Source organism: Hippopotamus amphibius, chromosome 1 (genome assembly GCF_030028045.1).
Source record: "Hippopotamus amphibius kiboko isolate mHipAmp2 chromosome 1, mHipAmp2.hap2, whole genome shotgun sequence".
In the NCBI taxonomy this organism is placed as follows: Eukaryota; Metazoa; Chordata; class Mammalia; order Artiodactyla; family Hippopotamidae; genus Hippopotamus; species Hippopotamus amphibius.
The window spans coordinates 214116921-214142819 of NC_080186.1; the positions used below are offsets into that span (position 1 = coordinate 214116921).

Below are 25899 nucleotides of genomic sequence, written 5' to 3' on the forward strand. Positions count from 1 at the left end.
ACACTATTTTATTTTTGTTTATTTTTGGCTGAGCTGCATAGCTTTTGGGATCTTAGTTCCCAAGGACTGAAACTGGGCCCACGGCAGTGAAAGCACCAAGTCTTAACCACTAGACTGCCAGGGAACTCCCAGGACACTATTTTACATACTTATTCTTGGTGTCCATTTACTTGGTGACAGCCTCATCTGCTCAAAAGCATAAAATCCTGCTATTTTTTCTCATACCTAAAGTTTGCACTACTATCCTTTTTCCCAGCTTCTTGCTTTGCTTATCATATTGTGTTGCACATATTACAGTTGACCCTTGAACAACTGTAACCTGGAGTTAGGGGCGCCAACCCCTGTCTAGTCAAAAATCAGCATATAACTTTACAGACAATCCTCCCTCCGAATCCACAGTTCTGCATACAAGTATTCAAAAAACAAAATACACAGGTATAAATCTAATTATGTACAGGATCTATGAGGAAAATTACACAAATCTGATGAAAGAACTCAAAGACCTAAATTAAATGAAAGTATTCCACATTTGGAAAACTCAATATTGTCAAGGTGTCAGTTCTCCCAAACTTGATCTATAGGATCAATACAATGCCATTTAAAGTCTCAGCAAGTTATTTTGTGGATATCAACAAATGAATTCTAAAATTTATATGGAAAGGTGAAAGACCCAGAACAGCCAACACAATATTGATGAACAGAAGACTGGCACTCTCCATTCAACTTCACTGGTTACTATAAAGCTACAGTAATCAAGACAGTGTGGTACTGGTTAAGAGATCAATGGAAGAGTCCAACCCACATACAACAGTCGAGGAATCTTTTGACAAAAGAGCAAAGGCAATTCAATGAAGAGATCAGCCTTTTCAAAAAATGGTGCTGAAACAAATGGACATCCACATACGAAAGAAAAGAAAAAGAAATCTAGACCTTAAACCTTTCACAAAAATTAACTTAAAATGGATCACAGACCTAAATCTTAAGGTGCAAAGTTATAAAACTCTTAGAAAATAACACAGGAGAAAATCTAGGTAACCTTGGGTGTGGTGACTTTTTAGATATAACACAAATGCACAATGCTTTTCTACTCAATTTTTCCATAAACCTGAAAATGATAAAACAAAGTCTATTAACTTTTAAATGATAACAAACCTATTTAAAGACATAGTTTTAGGACTTCCCTGGAGGTCCAGTGGTTAAGACTCTGTGATCCCACTGCAGGGGGCACAGGGTTCGATTCCTGGTCTGGTAAGATCCCACATGCCGCGCAGGGCAGTTAAAAAAAAAAAAAAGATAAAGACATAGTTTTATATTTCACTGTATGCATGTTTTTACTTTTTAAGTAAAACCAAAAATCATTAAAAATAAATGCATAGGGACAAGAGGGCAGACAGCAGGATCAAGCAGTATCAGCAGCATTTTGTCTTGTGGAACTGAAAACCACAGCCACAGAAAGAGAAAATGAAAAAGCAGAGGACTTTGTACCAGATGAAGGGACAGGATAAAACCCCAGAAAAACAACCAAATGAAGAGGAGATAGGCACCCTTACAGAAAAAGAATTCAGAATAATGATAGTGAAGATGATCCAGGACTTTGAAAAAAGACTGGATGCAAAGATTGAAAAGTTTACCAATAAGAATTAAAGAGCAAACAAACAGAGATATGCAACAAAATAACTGAAATGAAAAATACACTAGAAGGAACCAATAGCAGATTAACTGAGGCAGACATGCAAATAAGTGACCTGGAAGACAGAATGGTGATAATCACTGATGCGGAAAAGAATAAAGAAAAAAGAATGAAAAGAACTGAAGACAGCCTAAGAGACCTCTGCGACAATGTTAAACACACCAACATTCGCATTATAGGGGTCCCAGAAGGAGAAGAGAGAGAAAAAGGACCCGAGAAAATATTGGAAGAGATTCTAGTTGAAAACTTCCCTAACATGGGAAAGGAAATAGCTACCCAAGTCCAGGAAGCACAGAGAGTCCCAGCCAGGAGAAACCCAAGGAGAAACACGCCAAGACATATAATAGTCAAACTGACAAAAATTAAAGACAGAGAAAAGTTATTAAAAGCAACAAGGGGAAAACAACAAATAACATACAAGGGAACTCTCATAAGGTTAACAGCTGATTTCTTAGCAGAAACTCTGCAAGCCAGAAGGGAGTGGCATGATATAATTCAAGTGATGCAAGGGAAGAACCTACAGCCAAGAATACTCTACCCAGCAAGGATCTCATTCAGATTTGACAGGGAAATCAAAAGCTTTACAGATAAGCAACAGCTAAGAGAATTCAGCACCACCAAACCAGCCCTACAACAAATGCTAAAGGAACTTCTCTAAGCGGGAAACATAAGAGAAGAAAAGGACCTACAGAAACAAAAACAAAACAATTAAGAAAATGGTAATAGGAACATACATATCAATAATTACCTTGAATGTAAATGGACTAAATGCACCAACCAAAAGACACAGACTGGTTGAATGGATACAGAAACAAGACCCATATATATGCTGTCTACAGGAGACCCACTTCAGACCTAGGGACACATACAGACTGAAAGTGAGGGGATGGAAAAAGATATTCCATGCAAATGAAAATCAAAAGAAAGCTGGAGTGGCAAAACTCAAATCAGATAAAATAGACTTTAAAATAAAAAATGTTACAAGAGACAAGAAAGGACAAGAAAGGGATCCACCCAAGAAGAGGAGATAACAATTATAAATATATATGCACCCAATATAGGAGCACCTCAATACATAAGGCAAATGCTAACAACTATGAAAGAGGAAATGCAAGGCAGAAATAGAGACACAGGTATAGAGAACAAACACATGGACACCAAGTGGGGAAAGTGGGGAGGGTTGGGGGGAATGAATTGGGAGATTGGGATACCAAATTGTACACTCTAAATAAATGCTGTTTATTGTCTGTTAACCGTATCTCAATAAAAGTTCTTAAAAAAAAAATGCATAGGGGCTTCCTAGGTGGCGCAGTGGTTAAGAATCCGCCTGCCAGTGCAGGGGACATGGGTTCGATCCCTGCTCCAGGAAGATCCCACATGCCGCAGAGCAACTAAGCATGCGCCACAACTATTGAGCCTGTGCTTTAGAGCCCGTGAGCCACAACTATTGAGCCCATGTGCTGCAACTACTGAAGACCACGCGCCTAGAGCCCGTGTTCCGCAACAAGAGAAGCCACAGCAATGAGGAGCCCGCACACAACGAAGAGCAGCCCCCACTCACCACGACTAAAGAAAGCCCATGCACAGCAAAAGACACAACACAGTCAATAAAATAAATAAATAAATTTATTAAATAATAAATAAATAAATGCAAAATATCCAATTAACACTGATATTTATCCCTGTTAAGCCCCACTGTTTTAAGGTAATCAGACCAACCATATGTATTTCTGCTTTGTTAACAAGTAGTTTTTGGTAGCTTGGTTTTGTTTGTTGTTTGTTTTTAATAGAGGTCCACTCGAAGAAAAAGAATTAAACTGATTTTTAACAACTGAAACACATAAATGATTTATGAATGTGGACAGAAGGCTAGACCAAGTGGGATCTTGCTTTATGCTGAAAGCAAAGAGATGCCATTAATGGTTTGTTGTTTTTTGTTTTTCCTTCAAAGACCTCTCTGGTTCCAGGGAATATTTTCCCAAGTAAAGGAATCTTGACTTGTATTCTGAAGGATACAAAGGGATAAACTATGCAAAGTGTAAAGAGAAGATTGGGTCACAAAGACAGAATGACATAAAATAAGGTTTACAAACTGGGGTACACAGAGAAAGGGAACATAATGAGAGACAATTCTGGAGACGCTAACATACATGACGGACCTGAGTTATAATACAGTGGTGAGAACAGACTGGAAGGGACACTAGAGTGGATACAGGTGGGTCCCTTCATAGTCTCCTTGGTCAGTCCATTAAAGCTGGTGGTAAGCTTAGATTGGAGGAAAAGAAAAGCACAGATTTAAGAAATGCTTTGGAGGGCTTCCCGGGTGGCACAGAGGCTAAGAATCCACCTGCCAATGCAGGGAACATAGGTTCGAGCACTGGACCAGGAAGCTCCCACATGCCATGGAGCAACTAAGCCCGTGCATCACAACTACCGATGCTCTACAGCCTGTTAGCCACAGCTACTGAAGCCCACGCACCTAGAGCCCATGCTCCACGACAAGAGAAACCATCACAGTGAGAAGCCGAGAAGCCTGCGCACCACAACGAAGAGTGGCCCCCACTCGCCACAACTAGAGAAAGTCCGCACGGAGCAACAAAGACCCAACACAGCCATAAATATAAATAAATAAATAAATAGAAATGCTTTGGAGATAAAATTAACAGGACTTGATGGAAGATTGGATCGATTGGATCTTCTCTTTACCCTACGGCCTACAAAGAACACAGGAACAGAAACAGGTTTTTAGAGGCAAAGATTATGGACTCACAGACACTGTGTCCAAATTGTTTATTTGTTTATTTATTTATTTATTGGCTGCATTGGGTCTTCCTTGCTGTGCACAGACTTTCTCTAGTTGCGGCGAGCGGGGGCTACTCTTCATTGTGGTGCGCGGGCTGCTCATTGCAGTGGCTTCTCTTGTTGGGGAGCACGGGCTCTAGGCAAGCAGGCTTTAGTAGTTGTCGCTCGCGGGCTCTAGAGTGCAGGTTCAGTAGTTGTGGCGCACAGGCTTAGTTGCTCCACGGCATGTGGGGTCTTCCCAGACCAGGGCTCGAACCTGTGTCCCCTGCATTGGCAGGCGGATTCTTAACCACTGTGCTACCAGGGAAGCCCCCAAATTGTTTTTTATATATTCATGATAAGAGGTCATGAAGGGAATGCAAAATGTCCAAGGAAGTCTACAACATAACTAGGGAAACAAATGAACAGACATAAAAGTAAAATACTGATTGTAAGACAATAAAAATTTGGAGAAAAGATGGTGCAGAGTGGGCTAAAGCAGCTGAAAAAGATGTTCTAAAGCTAGGATTTGAACTGGGTCTTGAAGGATGGGAACTGCTAGACAAGTGAAGAGCAACCCAGTCTTGAGAAACCACATGAATAAAAGCGTCACAGCTCTGAAACCCTGATGGAGGAAGGGGGTGGCAGAGTACCATCGTGCTCCCTTAGGTAGAGGGTACGCACTAGAGAGCAGGACATCACATGGAGTCTGTAAATGCAGCACATTCTAATAATCAGTGAAACCAACTTTGGAGTAGAAAAAAAGAATTTTTGCATTTGATCAATGGGACATGTTTTCACAAAGTTCAACTTACCTAAATAACCATATCAAAGTGATAGTCATTTTGCACCTGGTTACTCAAAGCATGGTCTGGGATCAGCATAATCTGAGAACTTGTTAGAAACAGAACCTCAGGGCCCACTCCAGACCCACAGAATCAGAATAAGTGATGTGTATACACAGCAAAGTTTGAGAAGCACTGCTTCAGTAAACACCTTATATGGCCACATTGACTATAATGTGAGACAAAAGTTTCTGTAAATTATACAAATTATGTAGTTCATTTTCAAACTGAAAACTGTAGAGTTATGGTATTTAACGTTTTTTTCTTGTATCTAAAGTCATTTTCCCCTCTCACTCTTTCTCTCATTATTTAACTTTTATTTTATTTTAGCTCAATTAGCACTATTCAGACTAAAATTAAGCCCAAACTCCCATTTCTCATGTTTCAGTTCCCTATTAAAGCATTTTTAGCTATTCTAAGAAAAACAGTTACTACTGAAGCCAATCACAGAATGATCTTCATCTTTAGAAGACAGGTACAAAGAGACAGGCTCTCATCTCCAGTATATGGGCCAGTCAATAAAATTGGATGTTTAAAAGCAATCCCCCACCAGACACTTCCCACACATTAAATAAATAAATAATAAATAAACAAAAAATTTAAAACAAAAAATAAAAGCAATGGCCATTAAAATCATCAAATTAACTTCATTTTCATATACATACTTTTTTAAAAATTATAATTTGGCCTTTTACTACTACAAAGAAACAGTGAATTGATCACGAAGATATTCCAGTTCTTTTGACAGAATTCTACCTATTAATTTAAAAACTAGCAATTTAAAACCCAATTTAGAATAAACTGAAAAATCACAACAGAAACAGAACTCAATAAGCTGTTATAATTTATATGCAGAAACCAACAGCCCTTTCATATTAAACACAAAACAACCAGCAAGGATTCCATCTGCAGTGAAACAGAAAAATAGCTAGGAATAAACTTAAACCTATTAAGAGCCACATAAATAAAACGTAAAGGTACCAAAAGACTATGAATAACTGGAAGACTAAAATAAAAATATCAATTCTAACTAATCTATAAATTTCACATGGTAATGAAGCAACCCTTCGACACTTCCATGGCATAAGAAAAGGCCAATTTTAGAGTTTACATGGGGAAATAAGGACAAAATAGCAAAAAAAAAATTTTTTATATGTAAAGAGTAATTGTGGAGAAAGGCAATGGCCTACCAGGTAGTATAAATATTTGATGAGAATCAAGTACAATGAAGTAGTAAAGTTTATATGAAAGTTTACTGTCTGACAAGCAAGGATCATTCAAGAAATGTTTGTGATAACTATCATCAGGGGAAAAAAAAAGTTGGATTCCCACTTTACTCCTTACACCATAATAAATTCCAGCAGGATCAACGATTTAAATGCAAACAACAAAACCAACTGGCTACAGACATAAAAAAGTAAATCAAGAAAAATGACAAGGAAAAATATTTGCAACATAGACAATTTCCAAGATCAAAACAAACCAAACAACAAATAGGTAAAGAATGAAATGAACGAGTTCACAGAAATTACTCCTGAACAAATAAAGGTTCATTCACACTGCAAAATAAATCACAAACTAAAAGTTTTCATAAATAATATCAAAAGGTTTTGAAAATACGGTCTTGTGTTTAAAAGTATATAGACACAAACAGCAACCTCCTTCTTTTGTTTGAAAAAGTGTAAACTGATACATCCTCTACAGAAAACAGTTTAAACAAAATGCATTATTTCTCTCTGACCCAGCAATTCCTCTTACAGAATTTTATCCTATATATATACATGCACACGCATGAAAAGATATGCTATTTCAACAGCGAAGGATCAGGAAAATCGTATACGTCAAACCAAACTGATTCAATGGAGCATTATTTAGCCATTAGAAGAAATACTGTTTGTTAAGAGAAAATTAAAAAAACGAGATGTATGTAACATGCTAACATCTGAGTTGTTTAAAGGTGGAAAATACGACATATATATTCTCTATGTCTTTTTACCTGTAACAATCTGGAAGACACAAGAAACTCCTATGGGTGGCTGCCGATGAGGAGATGGGGGAAGGAGTTCAGTTTACATTCCACTTTTCAATCATGATCTTTCAAGTAACTACACTTTTTTTTTTTTTAAAGAAAAGTCTTATACTCTATTTCTTCTCCACTTTCCCACCCCCAAAGTATTCTGGCTTACCCATCAAAAGAGGAAAATTAAATTATCCCCTTTGCCACAATATCCAAAACTACACATACAATTTTCCATAAAGTATGAGAAATATGAAAATGATGCATGCTTCTCTTCCTTTGCTTACCTACTTATTATTCATAGGCAGCTAAGTCATGTGTTAAGTCATCTATTTTAAGCTAAAATTGAAAAGGAGGATTATGAAAGTAATAGCAGCTGTGTGAATAATCAATTTCTAATCACAGCACTCTTCAAGTCCCAGAAATCAGTTCTAACTAGTGGCAAAGGTGCTCACCTCCACCATGACTTAGCACCAAGGCTTGCAGCATATCAGAAATAAAATAACCAGATTAAGGAAGAAGAGGACAAGAAAATGGGGGGTGGGGGTAGGGGTGAGGTGAGTGTATAATAGCAACAAAACAATGGTAGTCTTTACAATTATAAACTATCTCTTTTTTCTTGGGGGGGGGGGGGGGCAGGGCTACCTTGCAGCTTGTGGGATCTCAGTTCCCCCACCAGGGGTCAAATCTGGGCCCTAAGCAATGAAAGCATAGAGTTCTAACCACTGGACCATCAGGGAATTCCCTACACTATCTTTTTATAGTTTTAATAAAGGCAATAATTGTCTCCTTGCAAGAAAATATATATTCACAGAAGCCCTTTATCTTTTATTCCGCTTGAAAATGGAACCCTTACAATGATTTTCTACCAAGTCCTAGGAACAGCAAAACTGTTAGAAGAATGAGAAAAAACCCAACATGGTAGCAATGTCTCTCAATAATAAAGTTCCTCGAGTCATTTATAAGCAATCAAATGCGAGGATTCAACAGTAAGACAATCTTCAGATACGAGGCTTCTTTGAGCTCTTCTTACAGGGACAGTAAAGGAAACATAATAAGGTACCAGTTTAGATACTATTTTGTACCAACACAAAAACATCAAGTCACTATATACTTGTTAATTAAATCACAATAGGACTCTACACAGATGTGCAACCACAAGAAAATCAGTTATTCTTTTCAAATATTAACATTCATACATTTCCCAAATGCCTCTGATCAACAGACAGAGCAGTACTTTACAAAGCTATTATGCACCAACTAAACTTAATACTCTTGCAGAGAAACCCAAGGCATCTCACCTAACACTGCTAATTTATTAATTTGTCTTCTTTGCTATAAACTTTCATGTTTTCCAACATCAGATTACCTAAAAACCAATTATAGCTTCAATTGGCAATCTATTTTAATCTAATTATCTGAAAATAATCTTAAAGGAAATGGGGATATATGTATAAATACAGCTGATTCACTTTGGTGTACCTCAAAAGCTGGTACAAGAGTGTAAAGCAATTATATTCTAATAAAGAGCTTTAAAAAAAAAAAGAATGCTGCACTGCAAAAAAAAATAAAAAATAAAATAAAATGTCAAAAGATGCAATTTACTAAGCATTAAACTGTTTAGTCCAAACCATTTCCTATAATCCACGATAAAAGAATTCAATTGTAAAATATAATCACAGCCTGTTATAACAACGTATTTAATTTTCTATTTTGGTAACCAAAGCTGACTATATAAACTATATAATATATAGTTCCTGCAAATATCCAGGGACTATATAAACTGAACTGTGGATATCTGCAGGTTAAGAACTGTGACACGTGAAAGGTGCTATAAATAATACAAAAAAAAAAAAAAAGAGTAGAAAAAAATTGGAAAGAGCTTACTTAGGATTAAGGATGTTTGGGATGTACAGGGAAGGCCTGAATTTAAAATGGAAAAAATGCCATTTGCTAATTTGAGAAGATTCATTGATGGACACAAACTAAGTCAAAATGCAGATGGATCTGAGAATACAACATGCCTGCAAAGGATGATTTCAGAAGGGCTCAACTGCATCTAAAACAGTACAGAGATGCTTACTACAGGATGCAGAGGAAAGGAGGACAGGTGGGAAGAAAGGCTTAGAAAGTCAAGAGCTGAATTATTTGTTTCCAAATGTGACACACGTCTAATGCAATTTTAGACAGTTATTTTGCTCTACTGATTCACTTAAAAGAAATGAAGCACAATTATGAGTTAAACATATTGGCCTAATAAGTAGAACACTTCACCCTTTCCCCTCTCTCTAGCTTTCCTAATGGACACCTTTTTTGCCTCCCCTGATCTAACGCTGATTAAAACTAAGCTCTTAACCTACATTGATATTTGAAACAAAGCCCTGCTTACTGAAAATTTCTCTAGGGCAAGGACCCACAACTTTTACCAAGTTCTTAAAGGAGCCAGTGACAACAGCTTTTAAAAAATTTATTTCAAGATTCCCTATAACCACTGTAACAGAGAAAGTACAAAACAACCTTGTGCCATTTACTCCCTTTCCTAGTCCTATTCAACTTGGCTTCTAACCCAGTGAACAAACAAAGGAGGAGAGCGAAAGATGGCACCTCCTGTGCTTGATTATGAGTCCCCGTCCTGTACCATGCCAGTTAGTTCTAGAGTCCTCTCTCTGACTTCAGGATGACAGGACTGCCACTATCTTTGAAGATCCCAGAATAATTTTTGAAGTCCTAGGTATAAAATTTAGAAGCTAAACTCTCTCCTGTGCAGTTTCATAACTTTCCTCCTACTTTAATGTGTCAAACCGAATAGAGTGCCTCATTTTTTTCCTTAATTAAGATGTTTAAGGAGCAACATAAAATCTACAAATAATATCATCAAAATAATATCATCATTATTATTAAGACATGCAAATAATTATCCGTTTGTGGAAAAGAATGACTCAAGACTAGCAATGAGGTGCTCAGATGGGAGAGGCCTATCCCAGAAATGAAACTGGATCTGTGGCCCTAGGAACTTCCCTTAGGTCTAGGGGATCTGTTTCTCCAACTGACATGTAAGGACCAATGCCCCACATCACATTTCCACATTCACAAAGCATGCTGCTCAACCATGTTCTTGTTTCGTAAAAGTGTTGAATTGTTTTTGTTATTTCTATGTTAATCACTATTTGTTAACAACTGTTAAGGCTGAAATCCAATTTTAGAAAGTGTAAGGGCTGCTAACAGTAATGACCCCTTTCTGATATTTTAAAAATTGGTTTTCAGTTAGGTACATGTATACAATGTTACATACATGTATACATGTCATATACAGAAACCAACTTTATAACATATCAAAAAACATCTACTGAGCACCTACTGCGTACAGAAACACTGGGGACTAGAGGCATTAGAAAAGAATAACAGCAAAACCCATCTTTGTCTCCTGGGCCTTACAATGCATTTTAAAGGGTAGGAGGGTTCCATAAAGAGAAAAACCAGGGCAGCAGTTATGGATGATATGAACGTATGTAACATAAGGCCTCTCTCATCTCTGTCAGAGGAATTTCTGACAAAGTCCTCTGGTTTCTGACAGTGATCAGAAATGACTTTCTTCACGAGGGGCACCTGACTTGGCCCTGGAAAGAAGGATGGCACTTAGACAAAAAAAGGACAACATGGGCAGGGTGAGAGGGTGTCCTATACAATGCAGCATGATGTACGGTGAGCTCAGTGAATGATGGGTAAAAGACCTCGACTAGAATAATGAAAAGTTCATGTACAGAAGAGAAAGAGCTAAGACTGGTAGACTAACCAAAACATGGATGACTCTGAATGCCAGGAATTTGGGCTTTGTTCACAGGACAATGGTAAGCAATGGAAGAGTTCGGTTTGGTGTGTGTTACAGCTAAAGAGTTCAGTATGAAACTGTGCAAAGTAATGCTTTAAAATCGTTTGGGAGCAAGGTATACAAAGGCTACATTGCAAGGAAGACATTGAAGGAGGGCTAAAATCAGTCCAGGGATGAAATAAGATTAAACTAATGTGGGTGTAGGAGCAACATGAGAAAGCAGTAACCAACGCATAAATGATTCCACAGTTCTTCAGTTCTAAAATTCCTACTTAACGTTTCTGAATCAGTATGCATTTACAAATCAGTATGCACATATAACACAGTAATGCAGGTATAATTATTATGCCACTTTACAGAGAAAGAATCACAGGCACAGGCTCAGTAACTTGCCTAAAGTTAGGTAACTGGTGGAAGGCAGAAGTAAGGTATGAATCCTCCACAGCCTTACTCAAGCTCTTAACCACTGCCCTATTTGTCCCTACTCATAACCAGTCTATTACCTTTCCCTTACATGAATGATACCAAACTTTTGGGTCTAGGAAGACTGAAATTACGATGAAATATATATACAATGGAATACTACTCAGGCATTTTTTAAAAAATGAAAATTTGCCATTTGCAACAACATGGATGGACCTAGAAAATATTATGCTTAAACAACTCAGAGAAAACAAATACTGTATGACATCACTTATGTACGGAGTCTAAAAAATAAAACAGGGCTTCCTAGGTGGTGCAGTGGTTGAGAATCCGCCTGCCAATGCAGGGAACACGGGTTCGATCCCTGCTCCGGGAAGATCCCACATGCCACGGAGCAACTAAGCCTGTGCGCCACAACTACTGAGCCTATCCTCTTAAAAAAATTAAAAAAATAAAAAAAAAAATAAAAAATAAAACAAATAAATGAATATAACAAAAAAAAAAGAAGAAACAGACTCACAGATACAGAGAACAAACTAGTTGTTACCAGTAGGGAGAGGGAAAGGGGGATAGGCAAGACAGAGGTAAGGGGATTAAAAGGCACAAAATATTATGTATAAAATAAGTAAGCTACAAGGATATACTGTACAGCAAAGGGAATATAGCCAATATTTTATAGTAACTTTAAATGGAGCGTAATCTATAATAATTTCGAATCACTATGTTGTAGACCTGAAACTAATATAATATTGAAAATCAATTATACCTCAATAAAAATAAATAAATAACAGTCTTTTTTCTTTCAAGTTTTAAGTCTCACAAGACTCAATGTGTAGAGAGTAAAACCTGCTCAAGAGCCAACTTCAAGGCCCTCCAGGGAGCCAGAGATCTTTTAATACACAGTTTACAAAAATCAAGCACCTTGACAGGCTTCACTGTGAGCTGGCATATAATTTTCTTTTACTAAAATAATGTTTTTCAAGTTCAGATATTGCTGAAGTTAATTCTTATCCCTTTCCCTCTTAATCCTCCATTTCTTTTTTAATTTTTATTTTATATCAGGATATAGCTGACTAACAATATTGTGTTAGTTTCAGATGTATAGCAAAGTGATTTAGTAATACATATAAATGTATCTACTCTTTTTCAAATAATTTTCCCACTTAGATTATTACAGAGCATTGAGCAGAGCTCCCTGTGCTTTACAGCAGGTCTTTGTTGGTTATCTATTTTAAATAACAGCAGTTTGCACATGTCAATTCCAAACTCCCTTTCTTTACCCCTACTTTTTGTCACCTTTCATTTTCATTTAGCAACCCCCATACCCAAATTCACATCACCTAACATAAAAGGAGGCAGGATTTGCAACTGAAAATAAATCAAGAGAGTTAACATCCTTGACTGCCCTCCTCCCCTGCCTAGCCAGAAAAATAAGATAAGTATTCAGTATAGTTAAGAGGGGAAGGGGAATACAATATTAACTATTCAAAGTTATGTACTAGTTATGTGAAATAGGAATAAATAGGAGAAAGGGGGTAGATTTCAGGTCTTACCTTGGAATATACCAAATTCCCTATTTCTACTGTGGGAGGAAAAAGTCCTAGGAAATGTTTCTTGAAAGCAAGCTATTATCACACCATCTAAACCAACTCACCCTTAGCTAGCTTAATATAGAATAGAATATACAATAGATCATTTAAACATCAGTATAACACTTATTCTTCCTGGGGTTACAGGAAATTTATTTTTATGAGTCTGTATAAGAAAAACATATGCATTCTGTCTCACATTACAGTTTTATGTATCATGCACAAATTTAAATCCACCTCCTTCGGGATTACAATGTTCTCCAATGACAGACAGCACTGTTGATTACAGTATATGTACATAATCAAGGTTTTCCAAAAACAATCATCAGCCAGACACTGTTAACGTTTCTGCCCAGTGATGAGACATTGACCAGGTATTTCAATTTGACAAAGGCTAAGTTTATCAGCCTCACTCCCTTTCTACAGGGATGCATATTTGACCAGTGTTAGGAAAACCGGCTGGAATCAGGCATGGATTTGAATCTGTTTCTCTTATAAAGACCTTATCTTAGGCAAGTTTATCTAATCTCTTTGCACCTGTTTCTTCTATTGTAAAATCCCTACCTCTTAGGTTGATATTAAGATTAGCATTAATAAGAGTTAACATTTATCAAGTGTTTATTGAGTAAATGGCACCAAGTACTTTACAAAAAAGCTACTTTTAAATCACTCTATGAAGCAGCAGTATTATTCTCCTCACTTTACAGACGAGGAAGCTAGCTAAAGCACTGAGAGAATTAGGTGGGCCCAAATTCATAAAGCTATTAAGCAGAGAAGCCAGAACTCAAATTCACTTGAACCCTACCTCTGAACTCCTATCAACATGTTAAACAAGTTAATGTATTTAAAGACCTGTGCAGGGACCTCCCTGGTGGTGCAGTGGTTGAGAATCTGCCTGCCAATGCAGGGGACACAGGTTCCATCCCTGCTCTTGCTCCGCAGAGCAACTAAGCCCACAGAGCAACTAAGCCAGAGTGCTACAACTAGTGAGCCTGCATGTGGAACTACTGAAGCCCGTGCGCCTAGAGCCCATGCAACAAGAGAAGCCACTGTAATGAGAAGCCCACACACTGCAACGAAGACAAAACACAGCCAATAAATAAATAATTAAATAAAGTTTTTTAAAAAATAAAGACCTGTGCACAGTGCTTAACCCTCAGGAAACATTCAATAAAGGTTAGTTATTGTGATCATTAAAAACTAGAGCCTCACCTAAGTCTCTACACATTGGAAGTCTCTACACATCGGTCATTCCAGTTATGACCCTGTTAGAGTCAGTAAAGAGACAGACTCACCTAGATGGGAAAATGAAGGGGAAGAAAGGCTTTCAGGGACTTTCCTGGCGGTGCAGTGGTTAAGAATCCACCTGCCAATGCAGGGGATACGGGTTTGATCCCAGATCGGGGAATCCCACACACCATGGAGCAACCAAGCTGGTGGACCACAACTACTGAGCCTGCACTCTACAGCCCAAGAGCCACAACTATTGAGCCAGCGTGCTACAACTACTGAAGCCTGAGTGCCTAGAGTCTGTGCTCCATAACAAAAGAAGCCACCGCAATGCGCAAGGAAAAGCAGCCCCCTCTCGCCACAAATAGAAAAAGCCCGCACGCAGCAACAGACTCAATGCAGCCAATGAATAAATTTATTTTAAAAAATTTTTTTCAGAAATAATTTTAGTAATTAAACATTGGTTTTGCAAGTGTAACTTTAGCAAGTTATCAAAAAACTGATAGGAAAGCAATTTTAATAAAATCCATAGGGAAAAGCACACACAAAAAACCCCCTGAAGTACAGGTAATGAACAAAGTGAAGACAAGAAAACAAATATAAAAAACAGGCAGAAATGCCACTCCTGCCCACTTCAGTGCCCTTATGTACTCAAAAATGAATTAGAGGGACTTCCCTCGTGGTGCAGTGGTTAAGAATCCACCTACCGATGCAGGGGACACCGGTTCGATCCCTGGTCCAGGAAGATCCCACATGTTCAGGGAGCAACTAAGCCCAAGAGCCACAACTACTGAGCCTGCGAGCCACAACTACTGAAGCCCGTGCACCTAGAGCCCATGCTCTACAACAAAAGAAGCCACTGCAATGAGAAGCATGGGCGCTGCAACAGAAGAGTAGCCCCTGCTCACCACAACTAGAGAAACCCCGGGGGCAGCAACAAAGACCCAATGCAGCCAAAAATAAATAAATAAATTTATAAAAAGAGAGAGAGAGAGAATGAATTAGAGCTTTTTCAAAGCCTAAAGAAACTCTAGCAACGTAAGTCTTAGACAGTCACCTTACTGCAGAGGCCCAAACTTGGATACAAGCATATGAAACAAATGGCCCAGGTCCCAACCCTCGCCACACTGTGCCTGTAAACTGCCCTGGATCCTTATGCAAAAGAACACTATAATTTCATTTTACAAACATGAAATTAAGGTCCAAAGAGGGTAAGAGACAGCATAAGGTCAAGCAACTAGTATCAGAATTAGCACAAAAACATAGACTTTCCTGAGCCATGTTCAATACATTTTCTTTCCACTATGCAGTATTTAAGATAGTGTAGTGAGACACTTCTTTAAAAGTACCATGCCTCAACTAATTCTTAAGCAATTTTAATAAAAATTTTCTCCCTGAAGAAAATGACCATTCTTGTTTATCACTGTATTCTCCCTGTGCCTACATTACTTGATTGCACTAATATTTGTTGAATAAACTAAGCCCCAAGCCATCACCTTCATTGTAACCTTATAAGTTACAATAAAACCCCAAATCATTAAATGAACTTCATTTATCCTTAAGACCATTCTCTACAAATGTCTAGCCCACAAGGCCTATTTTTTATTTCATAGCCTATTATACAAAACCTTCACTAGAGTCTGAAAAGTCTATTACAAGCAATTATAACTACACAAAATTCAAAATTCAAGGACAAGTATAAAGGCAATTCCTCACATTTAAGAAAACTCACAAAAATTTCTAGCTTTTTGCTGAATGAGTCCTTCTCTATCCCTATGCAGTTTTAATAACTCAGATACTCTGGATTAAGGCTACTTGGTGTTAACAGTTCCCTACAAGAAGCTTGAAAAGCTTCAAATGAACTTCACCACCTTTATCAAAAAACAAATAGCACCAAGAACTACTGTTTAATCTTCACTGCCTATGTCCCTTACCCTTACAACTTAATTTTTCTCCTATGACAACTAAGAAAATTGGGCAGATTCAGAGGGAGCAGATCCTGGCCTACTAATGAGTAGTAAAAAGAGCCATAGGGAAATTTCCCATTATAAAAAAATAAGCACACATACATCGAATCATCAAATGGAAAGCCATCCTGTGCTTTCAAATACCACTTCCAACAATATCCTACAATCAATAAAAGACCAAATAAAGCAGCAACGGAGAACAGTGAGACTAAAGTTACATGTTAAGATTTGGGGAATGAAGACTGCTAATTCAACCATAACTGTTAGGTTTGACAAACCAATCCCCCCACTCACCTTTTCCCTTCAGCACACTCACACACGCACACACACCCTTGTACTCACATTACGAAAGTATTTGTCCAATTTGGCCTTGTTTTAGCAAGGAGGAAACATGTCTGTGAAATATCTGGTGGGCCAGGCATCATGTGATGTTAAATGGCAAGCAGAGAAACCACCACATAAATTATTTATCAGGAAGGCTGCCATCCTGCCACCAGCCTCCATGTTTCTGTTTTACAGAAACACTAACTCAGAAACATATATTCAATTTTTTTTTTCTACACTCCGCTTTTTTTTTTTTTCAGTTATATGAAAAATGGCCAAAAGTTTATTGGGGCATAGGATTGAAGAAAAAGATGAATATCTAAGTCATTATTTTAACAGCTTCCAGCTTTTAAGTCTTTCATCATAACTTTCAAGAATCCCACAAAATTCATTTAGCTTCATCATTCCTTAACTGTGTAGTACAGTAAAAGAGCAGTTTGCACCATGTTTACGGAAATATACAAGCAGAACAGCTCTCTCCACTGCAACTAAGTACAGTATGCCCTTCTCGAGCCTGCTTCTACTATTTATACCTAATCATGGGTTGTGGTTCACTGGCCCAAAGACCAGCATTCTAGGGCTCCTAAAAGACTGTCATTTCTCTAATGTATACACAGATCTTCCTTGACTTACATTGAGGTTACTGCCCAATAAATCCATCATAAGTTGAAACTACTGTAAGTCAGAACTACATTTAACATACCTAACCCACTGAACACTGTAACTTAGCCTAGCCTACCTTAAATATGCTCAGAACACTTACATTAGCCTACACTTGGGCAAAAATCATCTAACACAAAGCCTATTTTATAATAAAGTGTTGAATGTCTCATGTAACTGATTGAATACTGTACTGAAAGTGAAGACAGAGGGGTTGTATGGGCACAGAATGGTTGTTTACCCTTGTGATGCTCACGTGGCTGACCAAGAGCTATGGCTCGCTGCCCAGCATTACAAAAGAGTATGGTACCCAGGAAAAGATAAAAATTTGAAATACGGTTTCTACCTAACGCAGATCACTTCCACATCATTTTAAAGCCAAACCACCTTAAGTCGGGGACCGTCTGTAGCTGAGGTTTCAGCAGTGCTCCAGAGTTTTACAGCTAATCTTAGTTTTCCAGGAAAATCAGTAAAGTCATAACTGGGAGGAGGGTTGATAAGTAAACAATCTTCATTAGAACTCCTTGCCCCTCTTTAAACAACACAAGTCAGGAGCTGTTTATAATCAAGTCATTTTAAAATACAAAAGAAAACAGTGATTGGGCACGCCTGCCTAACATAAACCCATCCTTGCACCCTAGGCAACCTACTTCTAAAACCCCATGTGTGGACTATGCCCTACACTATGCCTATCATGATTAATTTGAAATAAAACAAAAGTTACCGTAATTTAAAAGTTCATTATTGAACTGACTAGATTTTAAACTATTGATGCCACCCTCCCATTCTCAGGAGTGGCGACTGGCACCCCTTTTAATGTCATCAGGGAAACAAGGCATGTGCAGAAAAGGCACATGTTTGAAGAAGGACAAATGAAATTGAATCTGTGAGTTTAGTCACTCCTTAGCAGTTTAAAGTTGGCCACATCTCAGCTTCTGCTTCAGTAAAATATGTATAAAACACCACTTGTCTCAAAAGATAGAGTGGAGGATGAAAAGGGACAGGTAATGTGAAGCATCCAATACCTAAGTAGTGCCAATAAATATTTATATTCCCCTGAAACAACACTTTCTGGAAGCCTCCTGTCTAAATGCCAAACACTTTATTAGGTACTTTCTTTATAATGTCTTAAATCTTCAGAAATCCTTTAAGTATTTTCCCCATTTCTCTGTTTTAAAGAGGTTAAATAACTAAACAGGTCACAGAAGCGATGAGTACTAATTCAAACCCAGGTACTTCTGCCTCCAAACACAAGGTAGGCTCTGTCTACTGTGTGTGTTAAATGGCTACTTTTGAAAACATGTTTCTCTCAGTGGTTTCAACTAGAAAAGTTAGAATTGAGCAGTTTTATAAACATAATAAATTCCAAAGTGAACACTGATTTTTAGGTTTTAATCAAGCCTACCATCATAGTTAAGGTTAACGATCTAAAGGACCACAATCATTTCAATAATTGTCCTTACACTGAAACCATTATTTACAAAATTCAGGTCATCAAAGGTAAACCATAGTATGGCTTATAAGATGACACAGCTTTAACCAACAACCAAGACTACTGTTGAAACCATTCCAAGAGGTCTTGGTGGCATCTGATTCATTCAGGGACTGAGTGCTTGCTATATAAATAGCACTACTTACAGTAAATCCTTATAGAAGTCCAAGACAAGCCTACCATGTAATAAATTTCACATTTCATTTGTACTCAAGACTAAAGCCCTAAGTAGTTACACAATCTACAATTCTTATGTCATCTAAAAATAGTTTCATTAGCATTGTATAAATTGTACCACCTCAGAAACTAGTCAGTAGACCAAATTAGTGAACCATTAACAAAAAATTTTGGCAGAAAACAAGGTTTAATTCTTCAGTATTCAACAAGACAGATATAGAATACTTCTTATAACCCCATATTAAATCACAGATATATTCCAAAAATTAAACTCCAATAGAGGTTATGTCCTAAGCTTACAAAACAGATAATTTATAATTGTGGAAGGCTCTTTTTGAAGAACACTTTTAAGCCTTTCTCGCCAAAACTGGAAATACGCCTACATGTAAAACTCTGCATACTACTTAAGGTACTCCATTAAAGTCCACCTATAGTTCCCCTCAATTTATAGGAAATTCACCAACCCCAGATAACAACTCTTTATTTAGGAAGTTATGTACAGTACCTACAGTTTTAAGAGATTTTTCTCCTAGTTTTTAAACAGCGTGGTCCATTGAGGAATTTACATTTATTAGCTTAAAAATTTTATTTACTCACAAGTTTACATGAAAATGACACCACTTTTACATCTTTAAAATTCCTGCAACACTAAAAAAAAAAACCACAAAAAACAAAAGACTCGGGTCCTTTGTCCACTATTATTAAGAGTGCTCACAAGATGTGTGGCCCTGAACTAGGGGTGGCAAAGAAGAGAATTTCAAGATATTGCCAAAGGCAGTGACCTTGAGAAGTTTACAATCTCGCTGTATAGTTTGTTCTATTAAAACAAACAAACAAAAAACTCCACAAAAAACAAAAACAAAAAACCCCTGCCCTTCAACAATTTACTGACCATTTTGAACACAAATAGGTGTGGTCTTTAAATTGAAATCTTTAAATGGATAGGAAGACTGTAGAAAAAAGAACCAGAAAACAGATTCAGAGAAATTAAAAAAGGAAAAACATGACCAAAGGATCAAATTTTCTAAGCAACACACACCTAAGAGTATGTTTGATTTACCACACGTGCCTAGTTTTAAAAACCTATAGCCAATTCCACAATTGTGGAACTAGGAATTTAAAAAAAACACTGATTTATACGTAATTACTAACTAAACAGAACTGATAATACAAAAAATGACACAACTTCTACAAAGATTTTACCTACAAAAAAGTTACTGCAAACCATTAAGACAGCAAAAAATGTCAGCAGATGGGAAAGGAACAAATATATGCTGGTTATGCTATACACTCCCACTGTCAAGCCAATGGCAGACATCATTAATTAATCATGCAATCCTTTCCCCCTACTGAGCCTAATTTCTTCCAAAATAACCTTTCAGTAGAAATCAGGGTGGGTGTTGTAACTGAACCTGTTTGTTGTCCTGGATAGCTATTTTTCAAATGCTGTTCAAGTCAACTAAATGAAGAACCAAAAATTTATGTATTTAATGTTCAATGAATTGATAATAAACTTCATTTATTGAGTTGTTTCCCAAAACAAAATACTCTTTAAAAGTTTAAATTTTCTGTTAAAGAGAATAAAACAGTACAGTCAACATAATCTTAATTAGGAAAAATACTCTATTTAAAAAAAAGCACATGAGTTCTAGAAAATTGTAACTATATTTTTCAGTACCCTTCATTTTTGACCCAATTTGAATGAAAAAAACAGAAACAATTACTTTTTCTGAGTACCAATAAAATTAAAACCAGACATACCTATATCAGTTAGGGATTAAAAAAATAGAAAGTTAAAAAAAGAAAGGATAATATATACCTGTAAAATGAATAAGAGAAAGAAGCACTAACTTTGTCCTTATAGTTTAAAAGAAATACCGGTCACTATTAAAACTCTAAAGAAAATGTGACCATTTAAGATTTGTCACTTCCTTCCAAAGGATTTAAGGTAGAACACAGACTCAGAAGTGAGATGATAAAAAAGGAAACAAAAACACATCCCTGGAACTATAGGATCATATTATGACGGGTGATGTTTAGCATCAACTAACAGGAGTGAAAACCTGCATTCACTCTAAGTTTTAAGAGCACACTGTGGGATAAGTGAGAAAGAATTATTTCCTAAATCCTGAAGTCTAGCAAAAAAAAAAAAAAAATACATAATATTCTACGAAGAAACCAGGAGACTCCAGCTTCCTAGCACTAATAGCAGGATTCAAGTAGTATCAATATATAAACACAGGCAAGGCTGACAGATGACAACACAATGTCAGGAATATAAACACGATAAAAGGGGGCATTTCCCCACCCCAACTCCAACCTCAATTGGTACTAATACTAAAAACAATACATTGCTTTGAGAATGAAAATACTTTTCTATTAGATTTTCTGGCAGAAGCTGTTAAGTATGCATGACCTCAAATTATACATATCTTACAGATCGTAGAGCTCCCTGTGTATAACCATTCAGACCTTTACCACCGTTTCCTGGAATTTTAAGGATTCATTTGAAAAAGCGTTTGCACTACTTTTACTCCTTAAGTCCAAAACTATAATAAACATTGCTGCCCAGGGCCTTTTTTTCTCCCTAAAACAAGAGTGAAACATGAGCCCTCCTTAAAGACTTGAGATATTTCTAGAGTGTGTATAAAACCTTTCCAAGTTCATCTGCCTCCAATTGGCAGTAGGGGCTTTTTCATTTGGACAGGCCACTCATCTGGAGAAAAACGATTTTAAAATGTGCCTAATTTGCCAAACTACACATGTTGACAAAAAACTGACCAATTTTGCTCCATAAGACAAACCATTTTGAATAAATGAACATGACACCAGGAAAGTAAGGTTAATAATCTGGGCAATTATTGCTGCAAAGAACTTCAGGGACAGAGAAACGCTCATTTAGCTTACATTTATTTATGGGACGGCTTTCTGCTGAGTGGCTTTAATCCTATCACCAGTACTTGGTAGCAAACAGCACTTTACTATATAGAACCTATATGATAAGTGGGAGGCGGAAATCTAAAGACTTATCAAAGTTCCTTCAGAGGGCAAATTAAGGAAAGCCATAGTTTTTGCCACGACCGAAAGGAATGAAGGGGGAGATAGGTCAGGAGCCCTTCCTTTTCCCTTGTCTAGCTAGAAAAACGAGCGTACCAACTGTGCACAGCCCACATCGGCGCTCCAGCCTCCGGCAGCGAGGACCATCCAAAGGCCAAGAGTGGAGCTCTTACCTCCTGGATGCGCTTCCTGGCCCGCTGAAGCACTTCTTCGTAGCCCTTCTGCCGCAGCTCGCTGAGGCTTTCGTAATACTCCTCCGGGTCGTCGGTCTCGGTGAAGAGTACCTGGGAGAGGATCTTCCAGCCGCAGGTGTCCAGGCCGTGGCCCAGGTAAACCTGGAGCTGGTAACACAGCGTGTCGATCTCCTGCTCGGTCATCTCTGGGGCGCCCCCGAACAGCACGGTCCACATGCCCGAGGGCTCCTCGGGGAACAGGGGCAGGCACGGCTCCAGCTGCGAGTTCACAGAGCACAGCTGCTGGTGCACCGCGCGCAGATCCTGGAAGGAGAAGAGCCCGGCCCAACTGCACTCCTCGGCCGGGGACTCCAGGTCGGCGGCGGGCGGCGGCTGCTCCGCGTCCGGGAGCGCCAGCGCCGCCGGGTCCGCCTCGTCCTCCCTCACCATCTCCAGCACCTCGATCTCCTCGGCGAGCGTCCCGCAGGCACTCACTACCCGCACCGACGCCGGGGCCTCCTTGGGCGCCGGCGGGACCGCCGCGGCGGCAGCCCCCGCCACATCTCTGCCTCCAGGTGCCCTCCGGACCGGGCTGGAGTCGGCCCGCACCGGGCTCCGGACAGGGCTCTCCGCCCCTCTGCCGGCCGAGCTCCGCGGCTGCGGGTCCCCCCGCAGGCTGCACGCGCTCCGAGGAGAGCCGCCCTCCGCCCAGGCCGGGCGCCTCCGGGACCCGGGGCTCCCGCCCAGAGACGCGGAGGCGGTGGCCTCGGGCCGACCCCTGCCCGCCGGGCTGCCCGGCCCGCGGGCCCCGTCGGACGCGGGTGCGCCAGGCTCGGCGCCCGCCCGCGCCCCCGCCTGCTCCCGGGTGCCGCTCCTCTGCCTCTGGGCCGTCCGGTTGTGGCAGGTTATGGCAAACTTGCCCTCAATCTCGTTCCAGGCTACGATGAAGACGAACTTGTGCTTCTCGCGCTCGTCGAACACATGGGGCCGCACGGCCACCCAGTCCGACTCGAGCGTCTCCTCGAGCGCGAACGACATGGTGGCTCCGGCGCCAGGCCGCGGGGAAGGCGCCGCCGGCCCTCCCCGCCCGAGGACTCACCGGCTGGCTGCGCCGCGCCCCCCGCTCACCCTCGCCGGGCGCCTGCAGCCATCTTAACGCGCCGGCCGGCTCTCCCCGCTCGCTCGCCGGTCGCTCCGCGATCGCCGCCGCCGCCGCGCTCCTTTGTGGAGCGGCTCGCGGGAAAGACAATACGCGTCCCGCGAGCAGGTAGTTCACATGGTCACGTGCGGCCGGATCTGTTTACAAGCCCCGCGCTGCGGCAGCGCCTCGCGCCCACCCGGGCCGCCCCCCGAGCGAGGCCGCGGTGCTGCGTCTGCGGCGCTCCGGAGGGGATGCGCGGGCTGCGTGGGGCCCGGCAGGCGGGTAGGTGGCCCGCCCCCGCGGGGCTCCTGAGCCGCCGCGGCTCGCCGGGGCTGATATCCGCCCCCCTCCTCCTCTTCTTCTTCCCGACCGCCTGGAGCCGGCCTGACGGAGGGACGCGTCTCCTAAACTCTGCGCCTCAGCATCGCCACAATGTTGCCATTCGGCTGCTGACGTCGGCGGCTCCACGAGGGACGTAAACACGGGCACGTGCCGCACGCTGGTGACGCGGCGGCGGCGCGCACACTCAGCTCGCGCGCGTCGGCCCCGCCCCTCGGCGTCTCCCGCCCCCGCCCGCTCGCGGCCGCGCGCCCGCGTCTCTTCTCCCTGCGGCTCAGCCTCCTCCTCTGGTGGTCTGGAGCCGGTGACCCGCGCGCAGTGAGAGGGGCAGGTGTGCCCTGCGGTACAGATGGCCTCGGAACCCAGGAAAAGAGGCACAAAAGTGGAGGAATTGAGGATGTTTGAACTCCTCATTCAAAGGGAGCCTCAAGTGTAAATTTTCCTCCATTCGCCCGGAGGGATAACTCCTATATTCAGAAAGAACTACGTAGCGTTCTGTGAACTATATGCTAAACTTTATTGGGATCCACTAGACTATTGAGTTCTCCCCTAACTCCCTTGCGATACAGTTTAAGATATGAAAGGAAGGTGTCTGAAGACAACCCAGTAAAACTTCAAAACAAAATAAAATGAAATGAAAATTCAGTCATGTTCTAATCGTGTTTACATCTCGCTTCATCCGTCTTTTATTGCTTCAGGTTTCATCCTTGTGCCCTATTCTGTGAACCTCGTTTTCAGGCCACTGACTTGAGCTCTTTTGAAATTGTATTCAATTATCAGAATTCCCAGAATGCATATACAAAAAAAAAAAAAAAAAAATCACGGAAATCTGAAGAATTCTGCTTTTCATACTGAACTATGATGAAACACATTCTTAAAATTGCCTGGTGGATCTTATAGTCTAGTTTACATTACTGGCATTCTTTTTTTCCTGCTAGTATCCAATTCATATTGCATGTATTCTGCATTCACAGTAAAGCACAATGGGAATTATTTGTTTTTTTAAATCCATACTTCTAAAATAAATGTGGGACCGTTTGGATTAATCTTGCATTGTCAGCAACACTTATTTCAGTATTGTCCTTACATCAGAATAAACAGCCAAAAGCTTTAGCCCTGTCGCTCAGCTGAACATTTTATAGATCTGCTCTGACCAAAAAAAGGGGGGGGGGGGCAGGCAGGGAGGCTGGGGCACTTTGGGCAGGGCAGGACGAGCAGAAAGGGAAAAGACAGGTTTTTAAACCTTTTTACAGTTCTTTGTGTGAACCATAAATTTTCAAAGCTTGTAACTGAGCTTGTGGCAACTCTCAAATGCAAATCAGAAATATACCTTTTGAAAGGCAGGAAGAAAGAGAGAAAACCCATTGCAAATCTCTATCACCAGCTAAGCAAACAATAGCACATTATAGAAAAAATTCCTCTTTTCTGTGGAAAAGTTACTACTAACAGTTTTTCTGATAAAAAGTGATGAGATAAGCATAGCTCTCTTCTTATAATACATTATAGGTAAGTATACATAATAAGAATGAATGCCAAAAGAATATGTTTATGGGAAGTATTTCTATTTACATGTATATTAAAATTGCAATGTTTGTCTGCAACACTGTCTTATCACAGTAGTGCTAGAGAAAATTGATTGGGCACACAGGTGTTAAGTATTTTCCCCCAATACTCTGGCAACTGTGTTTTGTCAAAAGAATTGTTTCAATGTTTCTGGTTTCCTCTATTTTAGTAATTGTTATCCTAGAAATAAAAAGAAACAACCTGAAATTCCCATGGCAGGTTACCGCAGCACTTTACAATTCTTTATTTAAGTCTGTATCTGATTGTCAAGCAAGATCTCCGAGTGTACAAATACTCCGTGGGAATAAGTAAAGCTACAGAAAGCTACATTTTGACCTTATTTTGTAACCCAAGGAGCCTGGGTTGTGATTCTTCCACTGGGACTTGCTGAAAACTTCACACAGTATCTTTTACTACTACTGACATCTTGAATACCTAGGGTGTGCTAGGATTTTTGTTCTAAGCAGCAGGGCTGCTTGTTCTGCAGTGATGACCTGCTGCAGAGCCATTCTCTACTCTGAGCCCTATTCAAAGCTGGCACCTTCCATATCGCCTGATATACAAGCTGGAACAGTTTTCCTAGGTGTGGAATGGATTTGTGT

The 25899-nt window shown here is 39.9% G+C and overlaps 1 protein-coding gene across 3 annotated transcripts in view; it reads right to left on the reverse strand.

Annotated features, from left to right (window-relative positions):
* The window catches only part of JMY (junction mediating and regulatory protein, p53 cofactor), a 63731-nt gene extending 39881 nt beyond the window's left edge, over window positions 1-23850 (reverse strand). For all 3 annotated transcript variants that reach the window (XM_057740404.1, XM_057740403.1, XM_057740402.1), the window contains exon 1: window positions 22255-23850. In XM_057740404.1, coding sequence (XP_057596387.1) covers window positions 22255-23292 — 1038 coding nt within the window. In that variant the 5' untranslated portion in view covers window positions 23293-23850. The remainder of the gene's footprint in view (window positions 1-22254) is intronic.
* Window positions 23851-25899: the final 2049 nt, after the last annotated feature.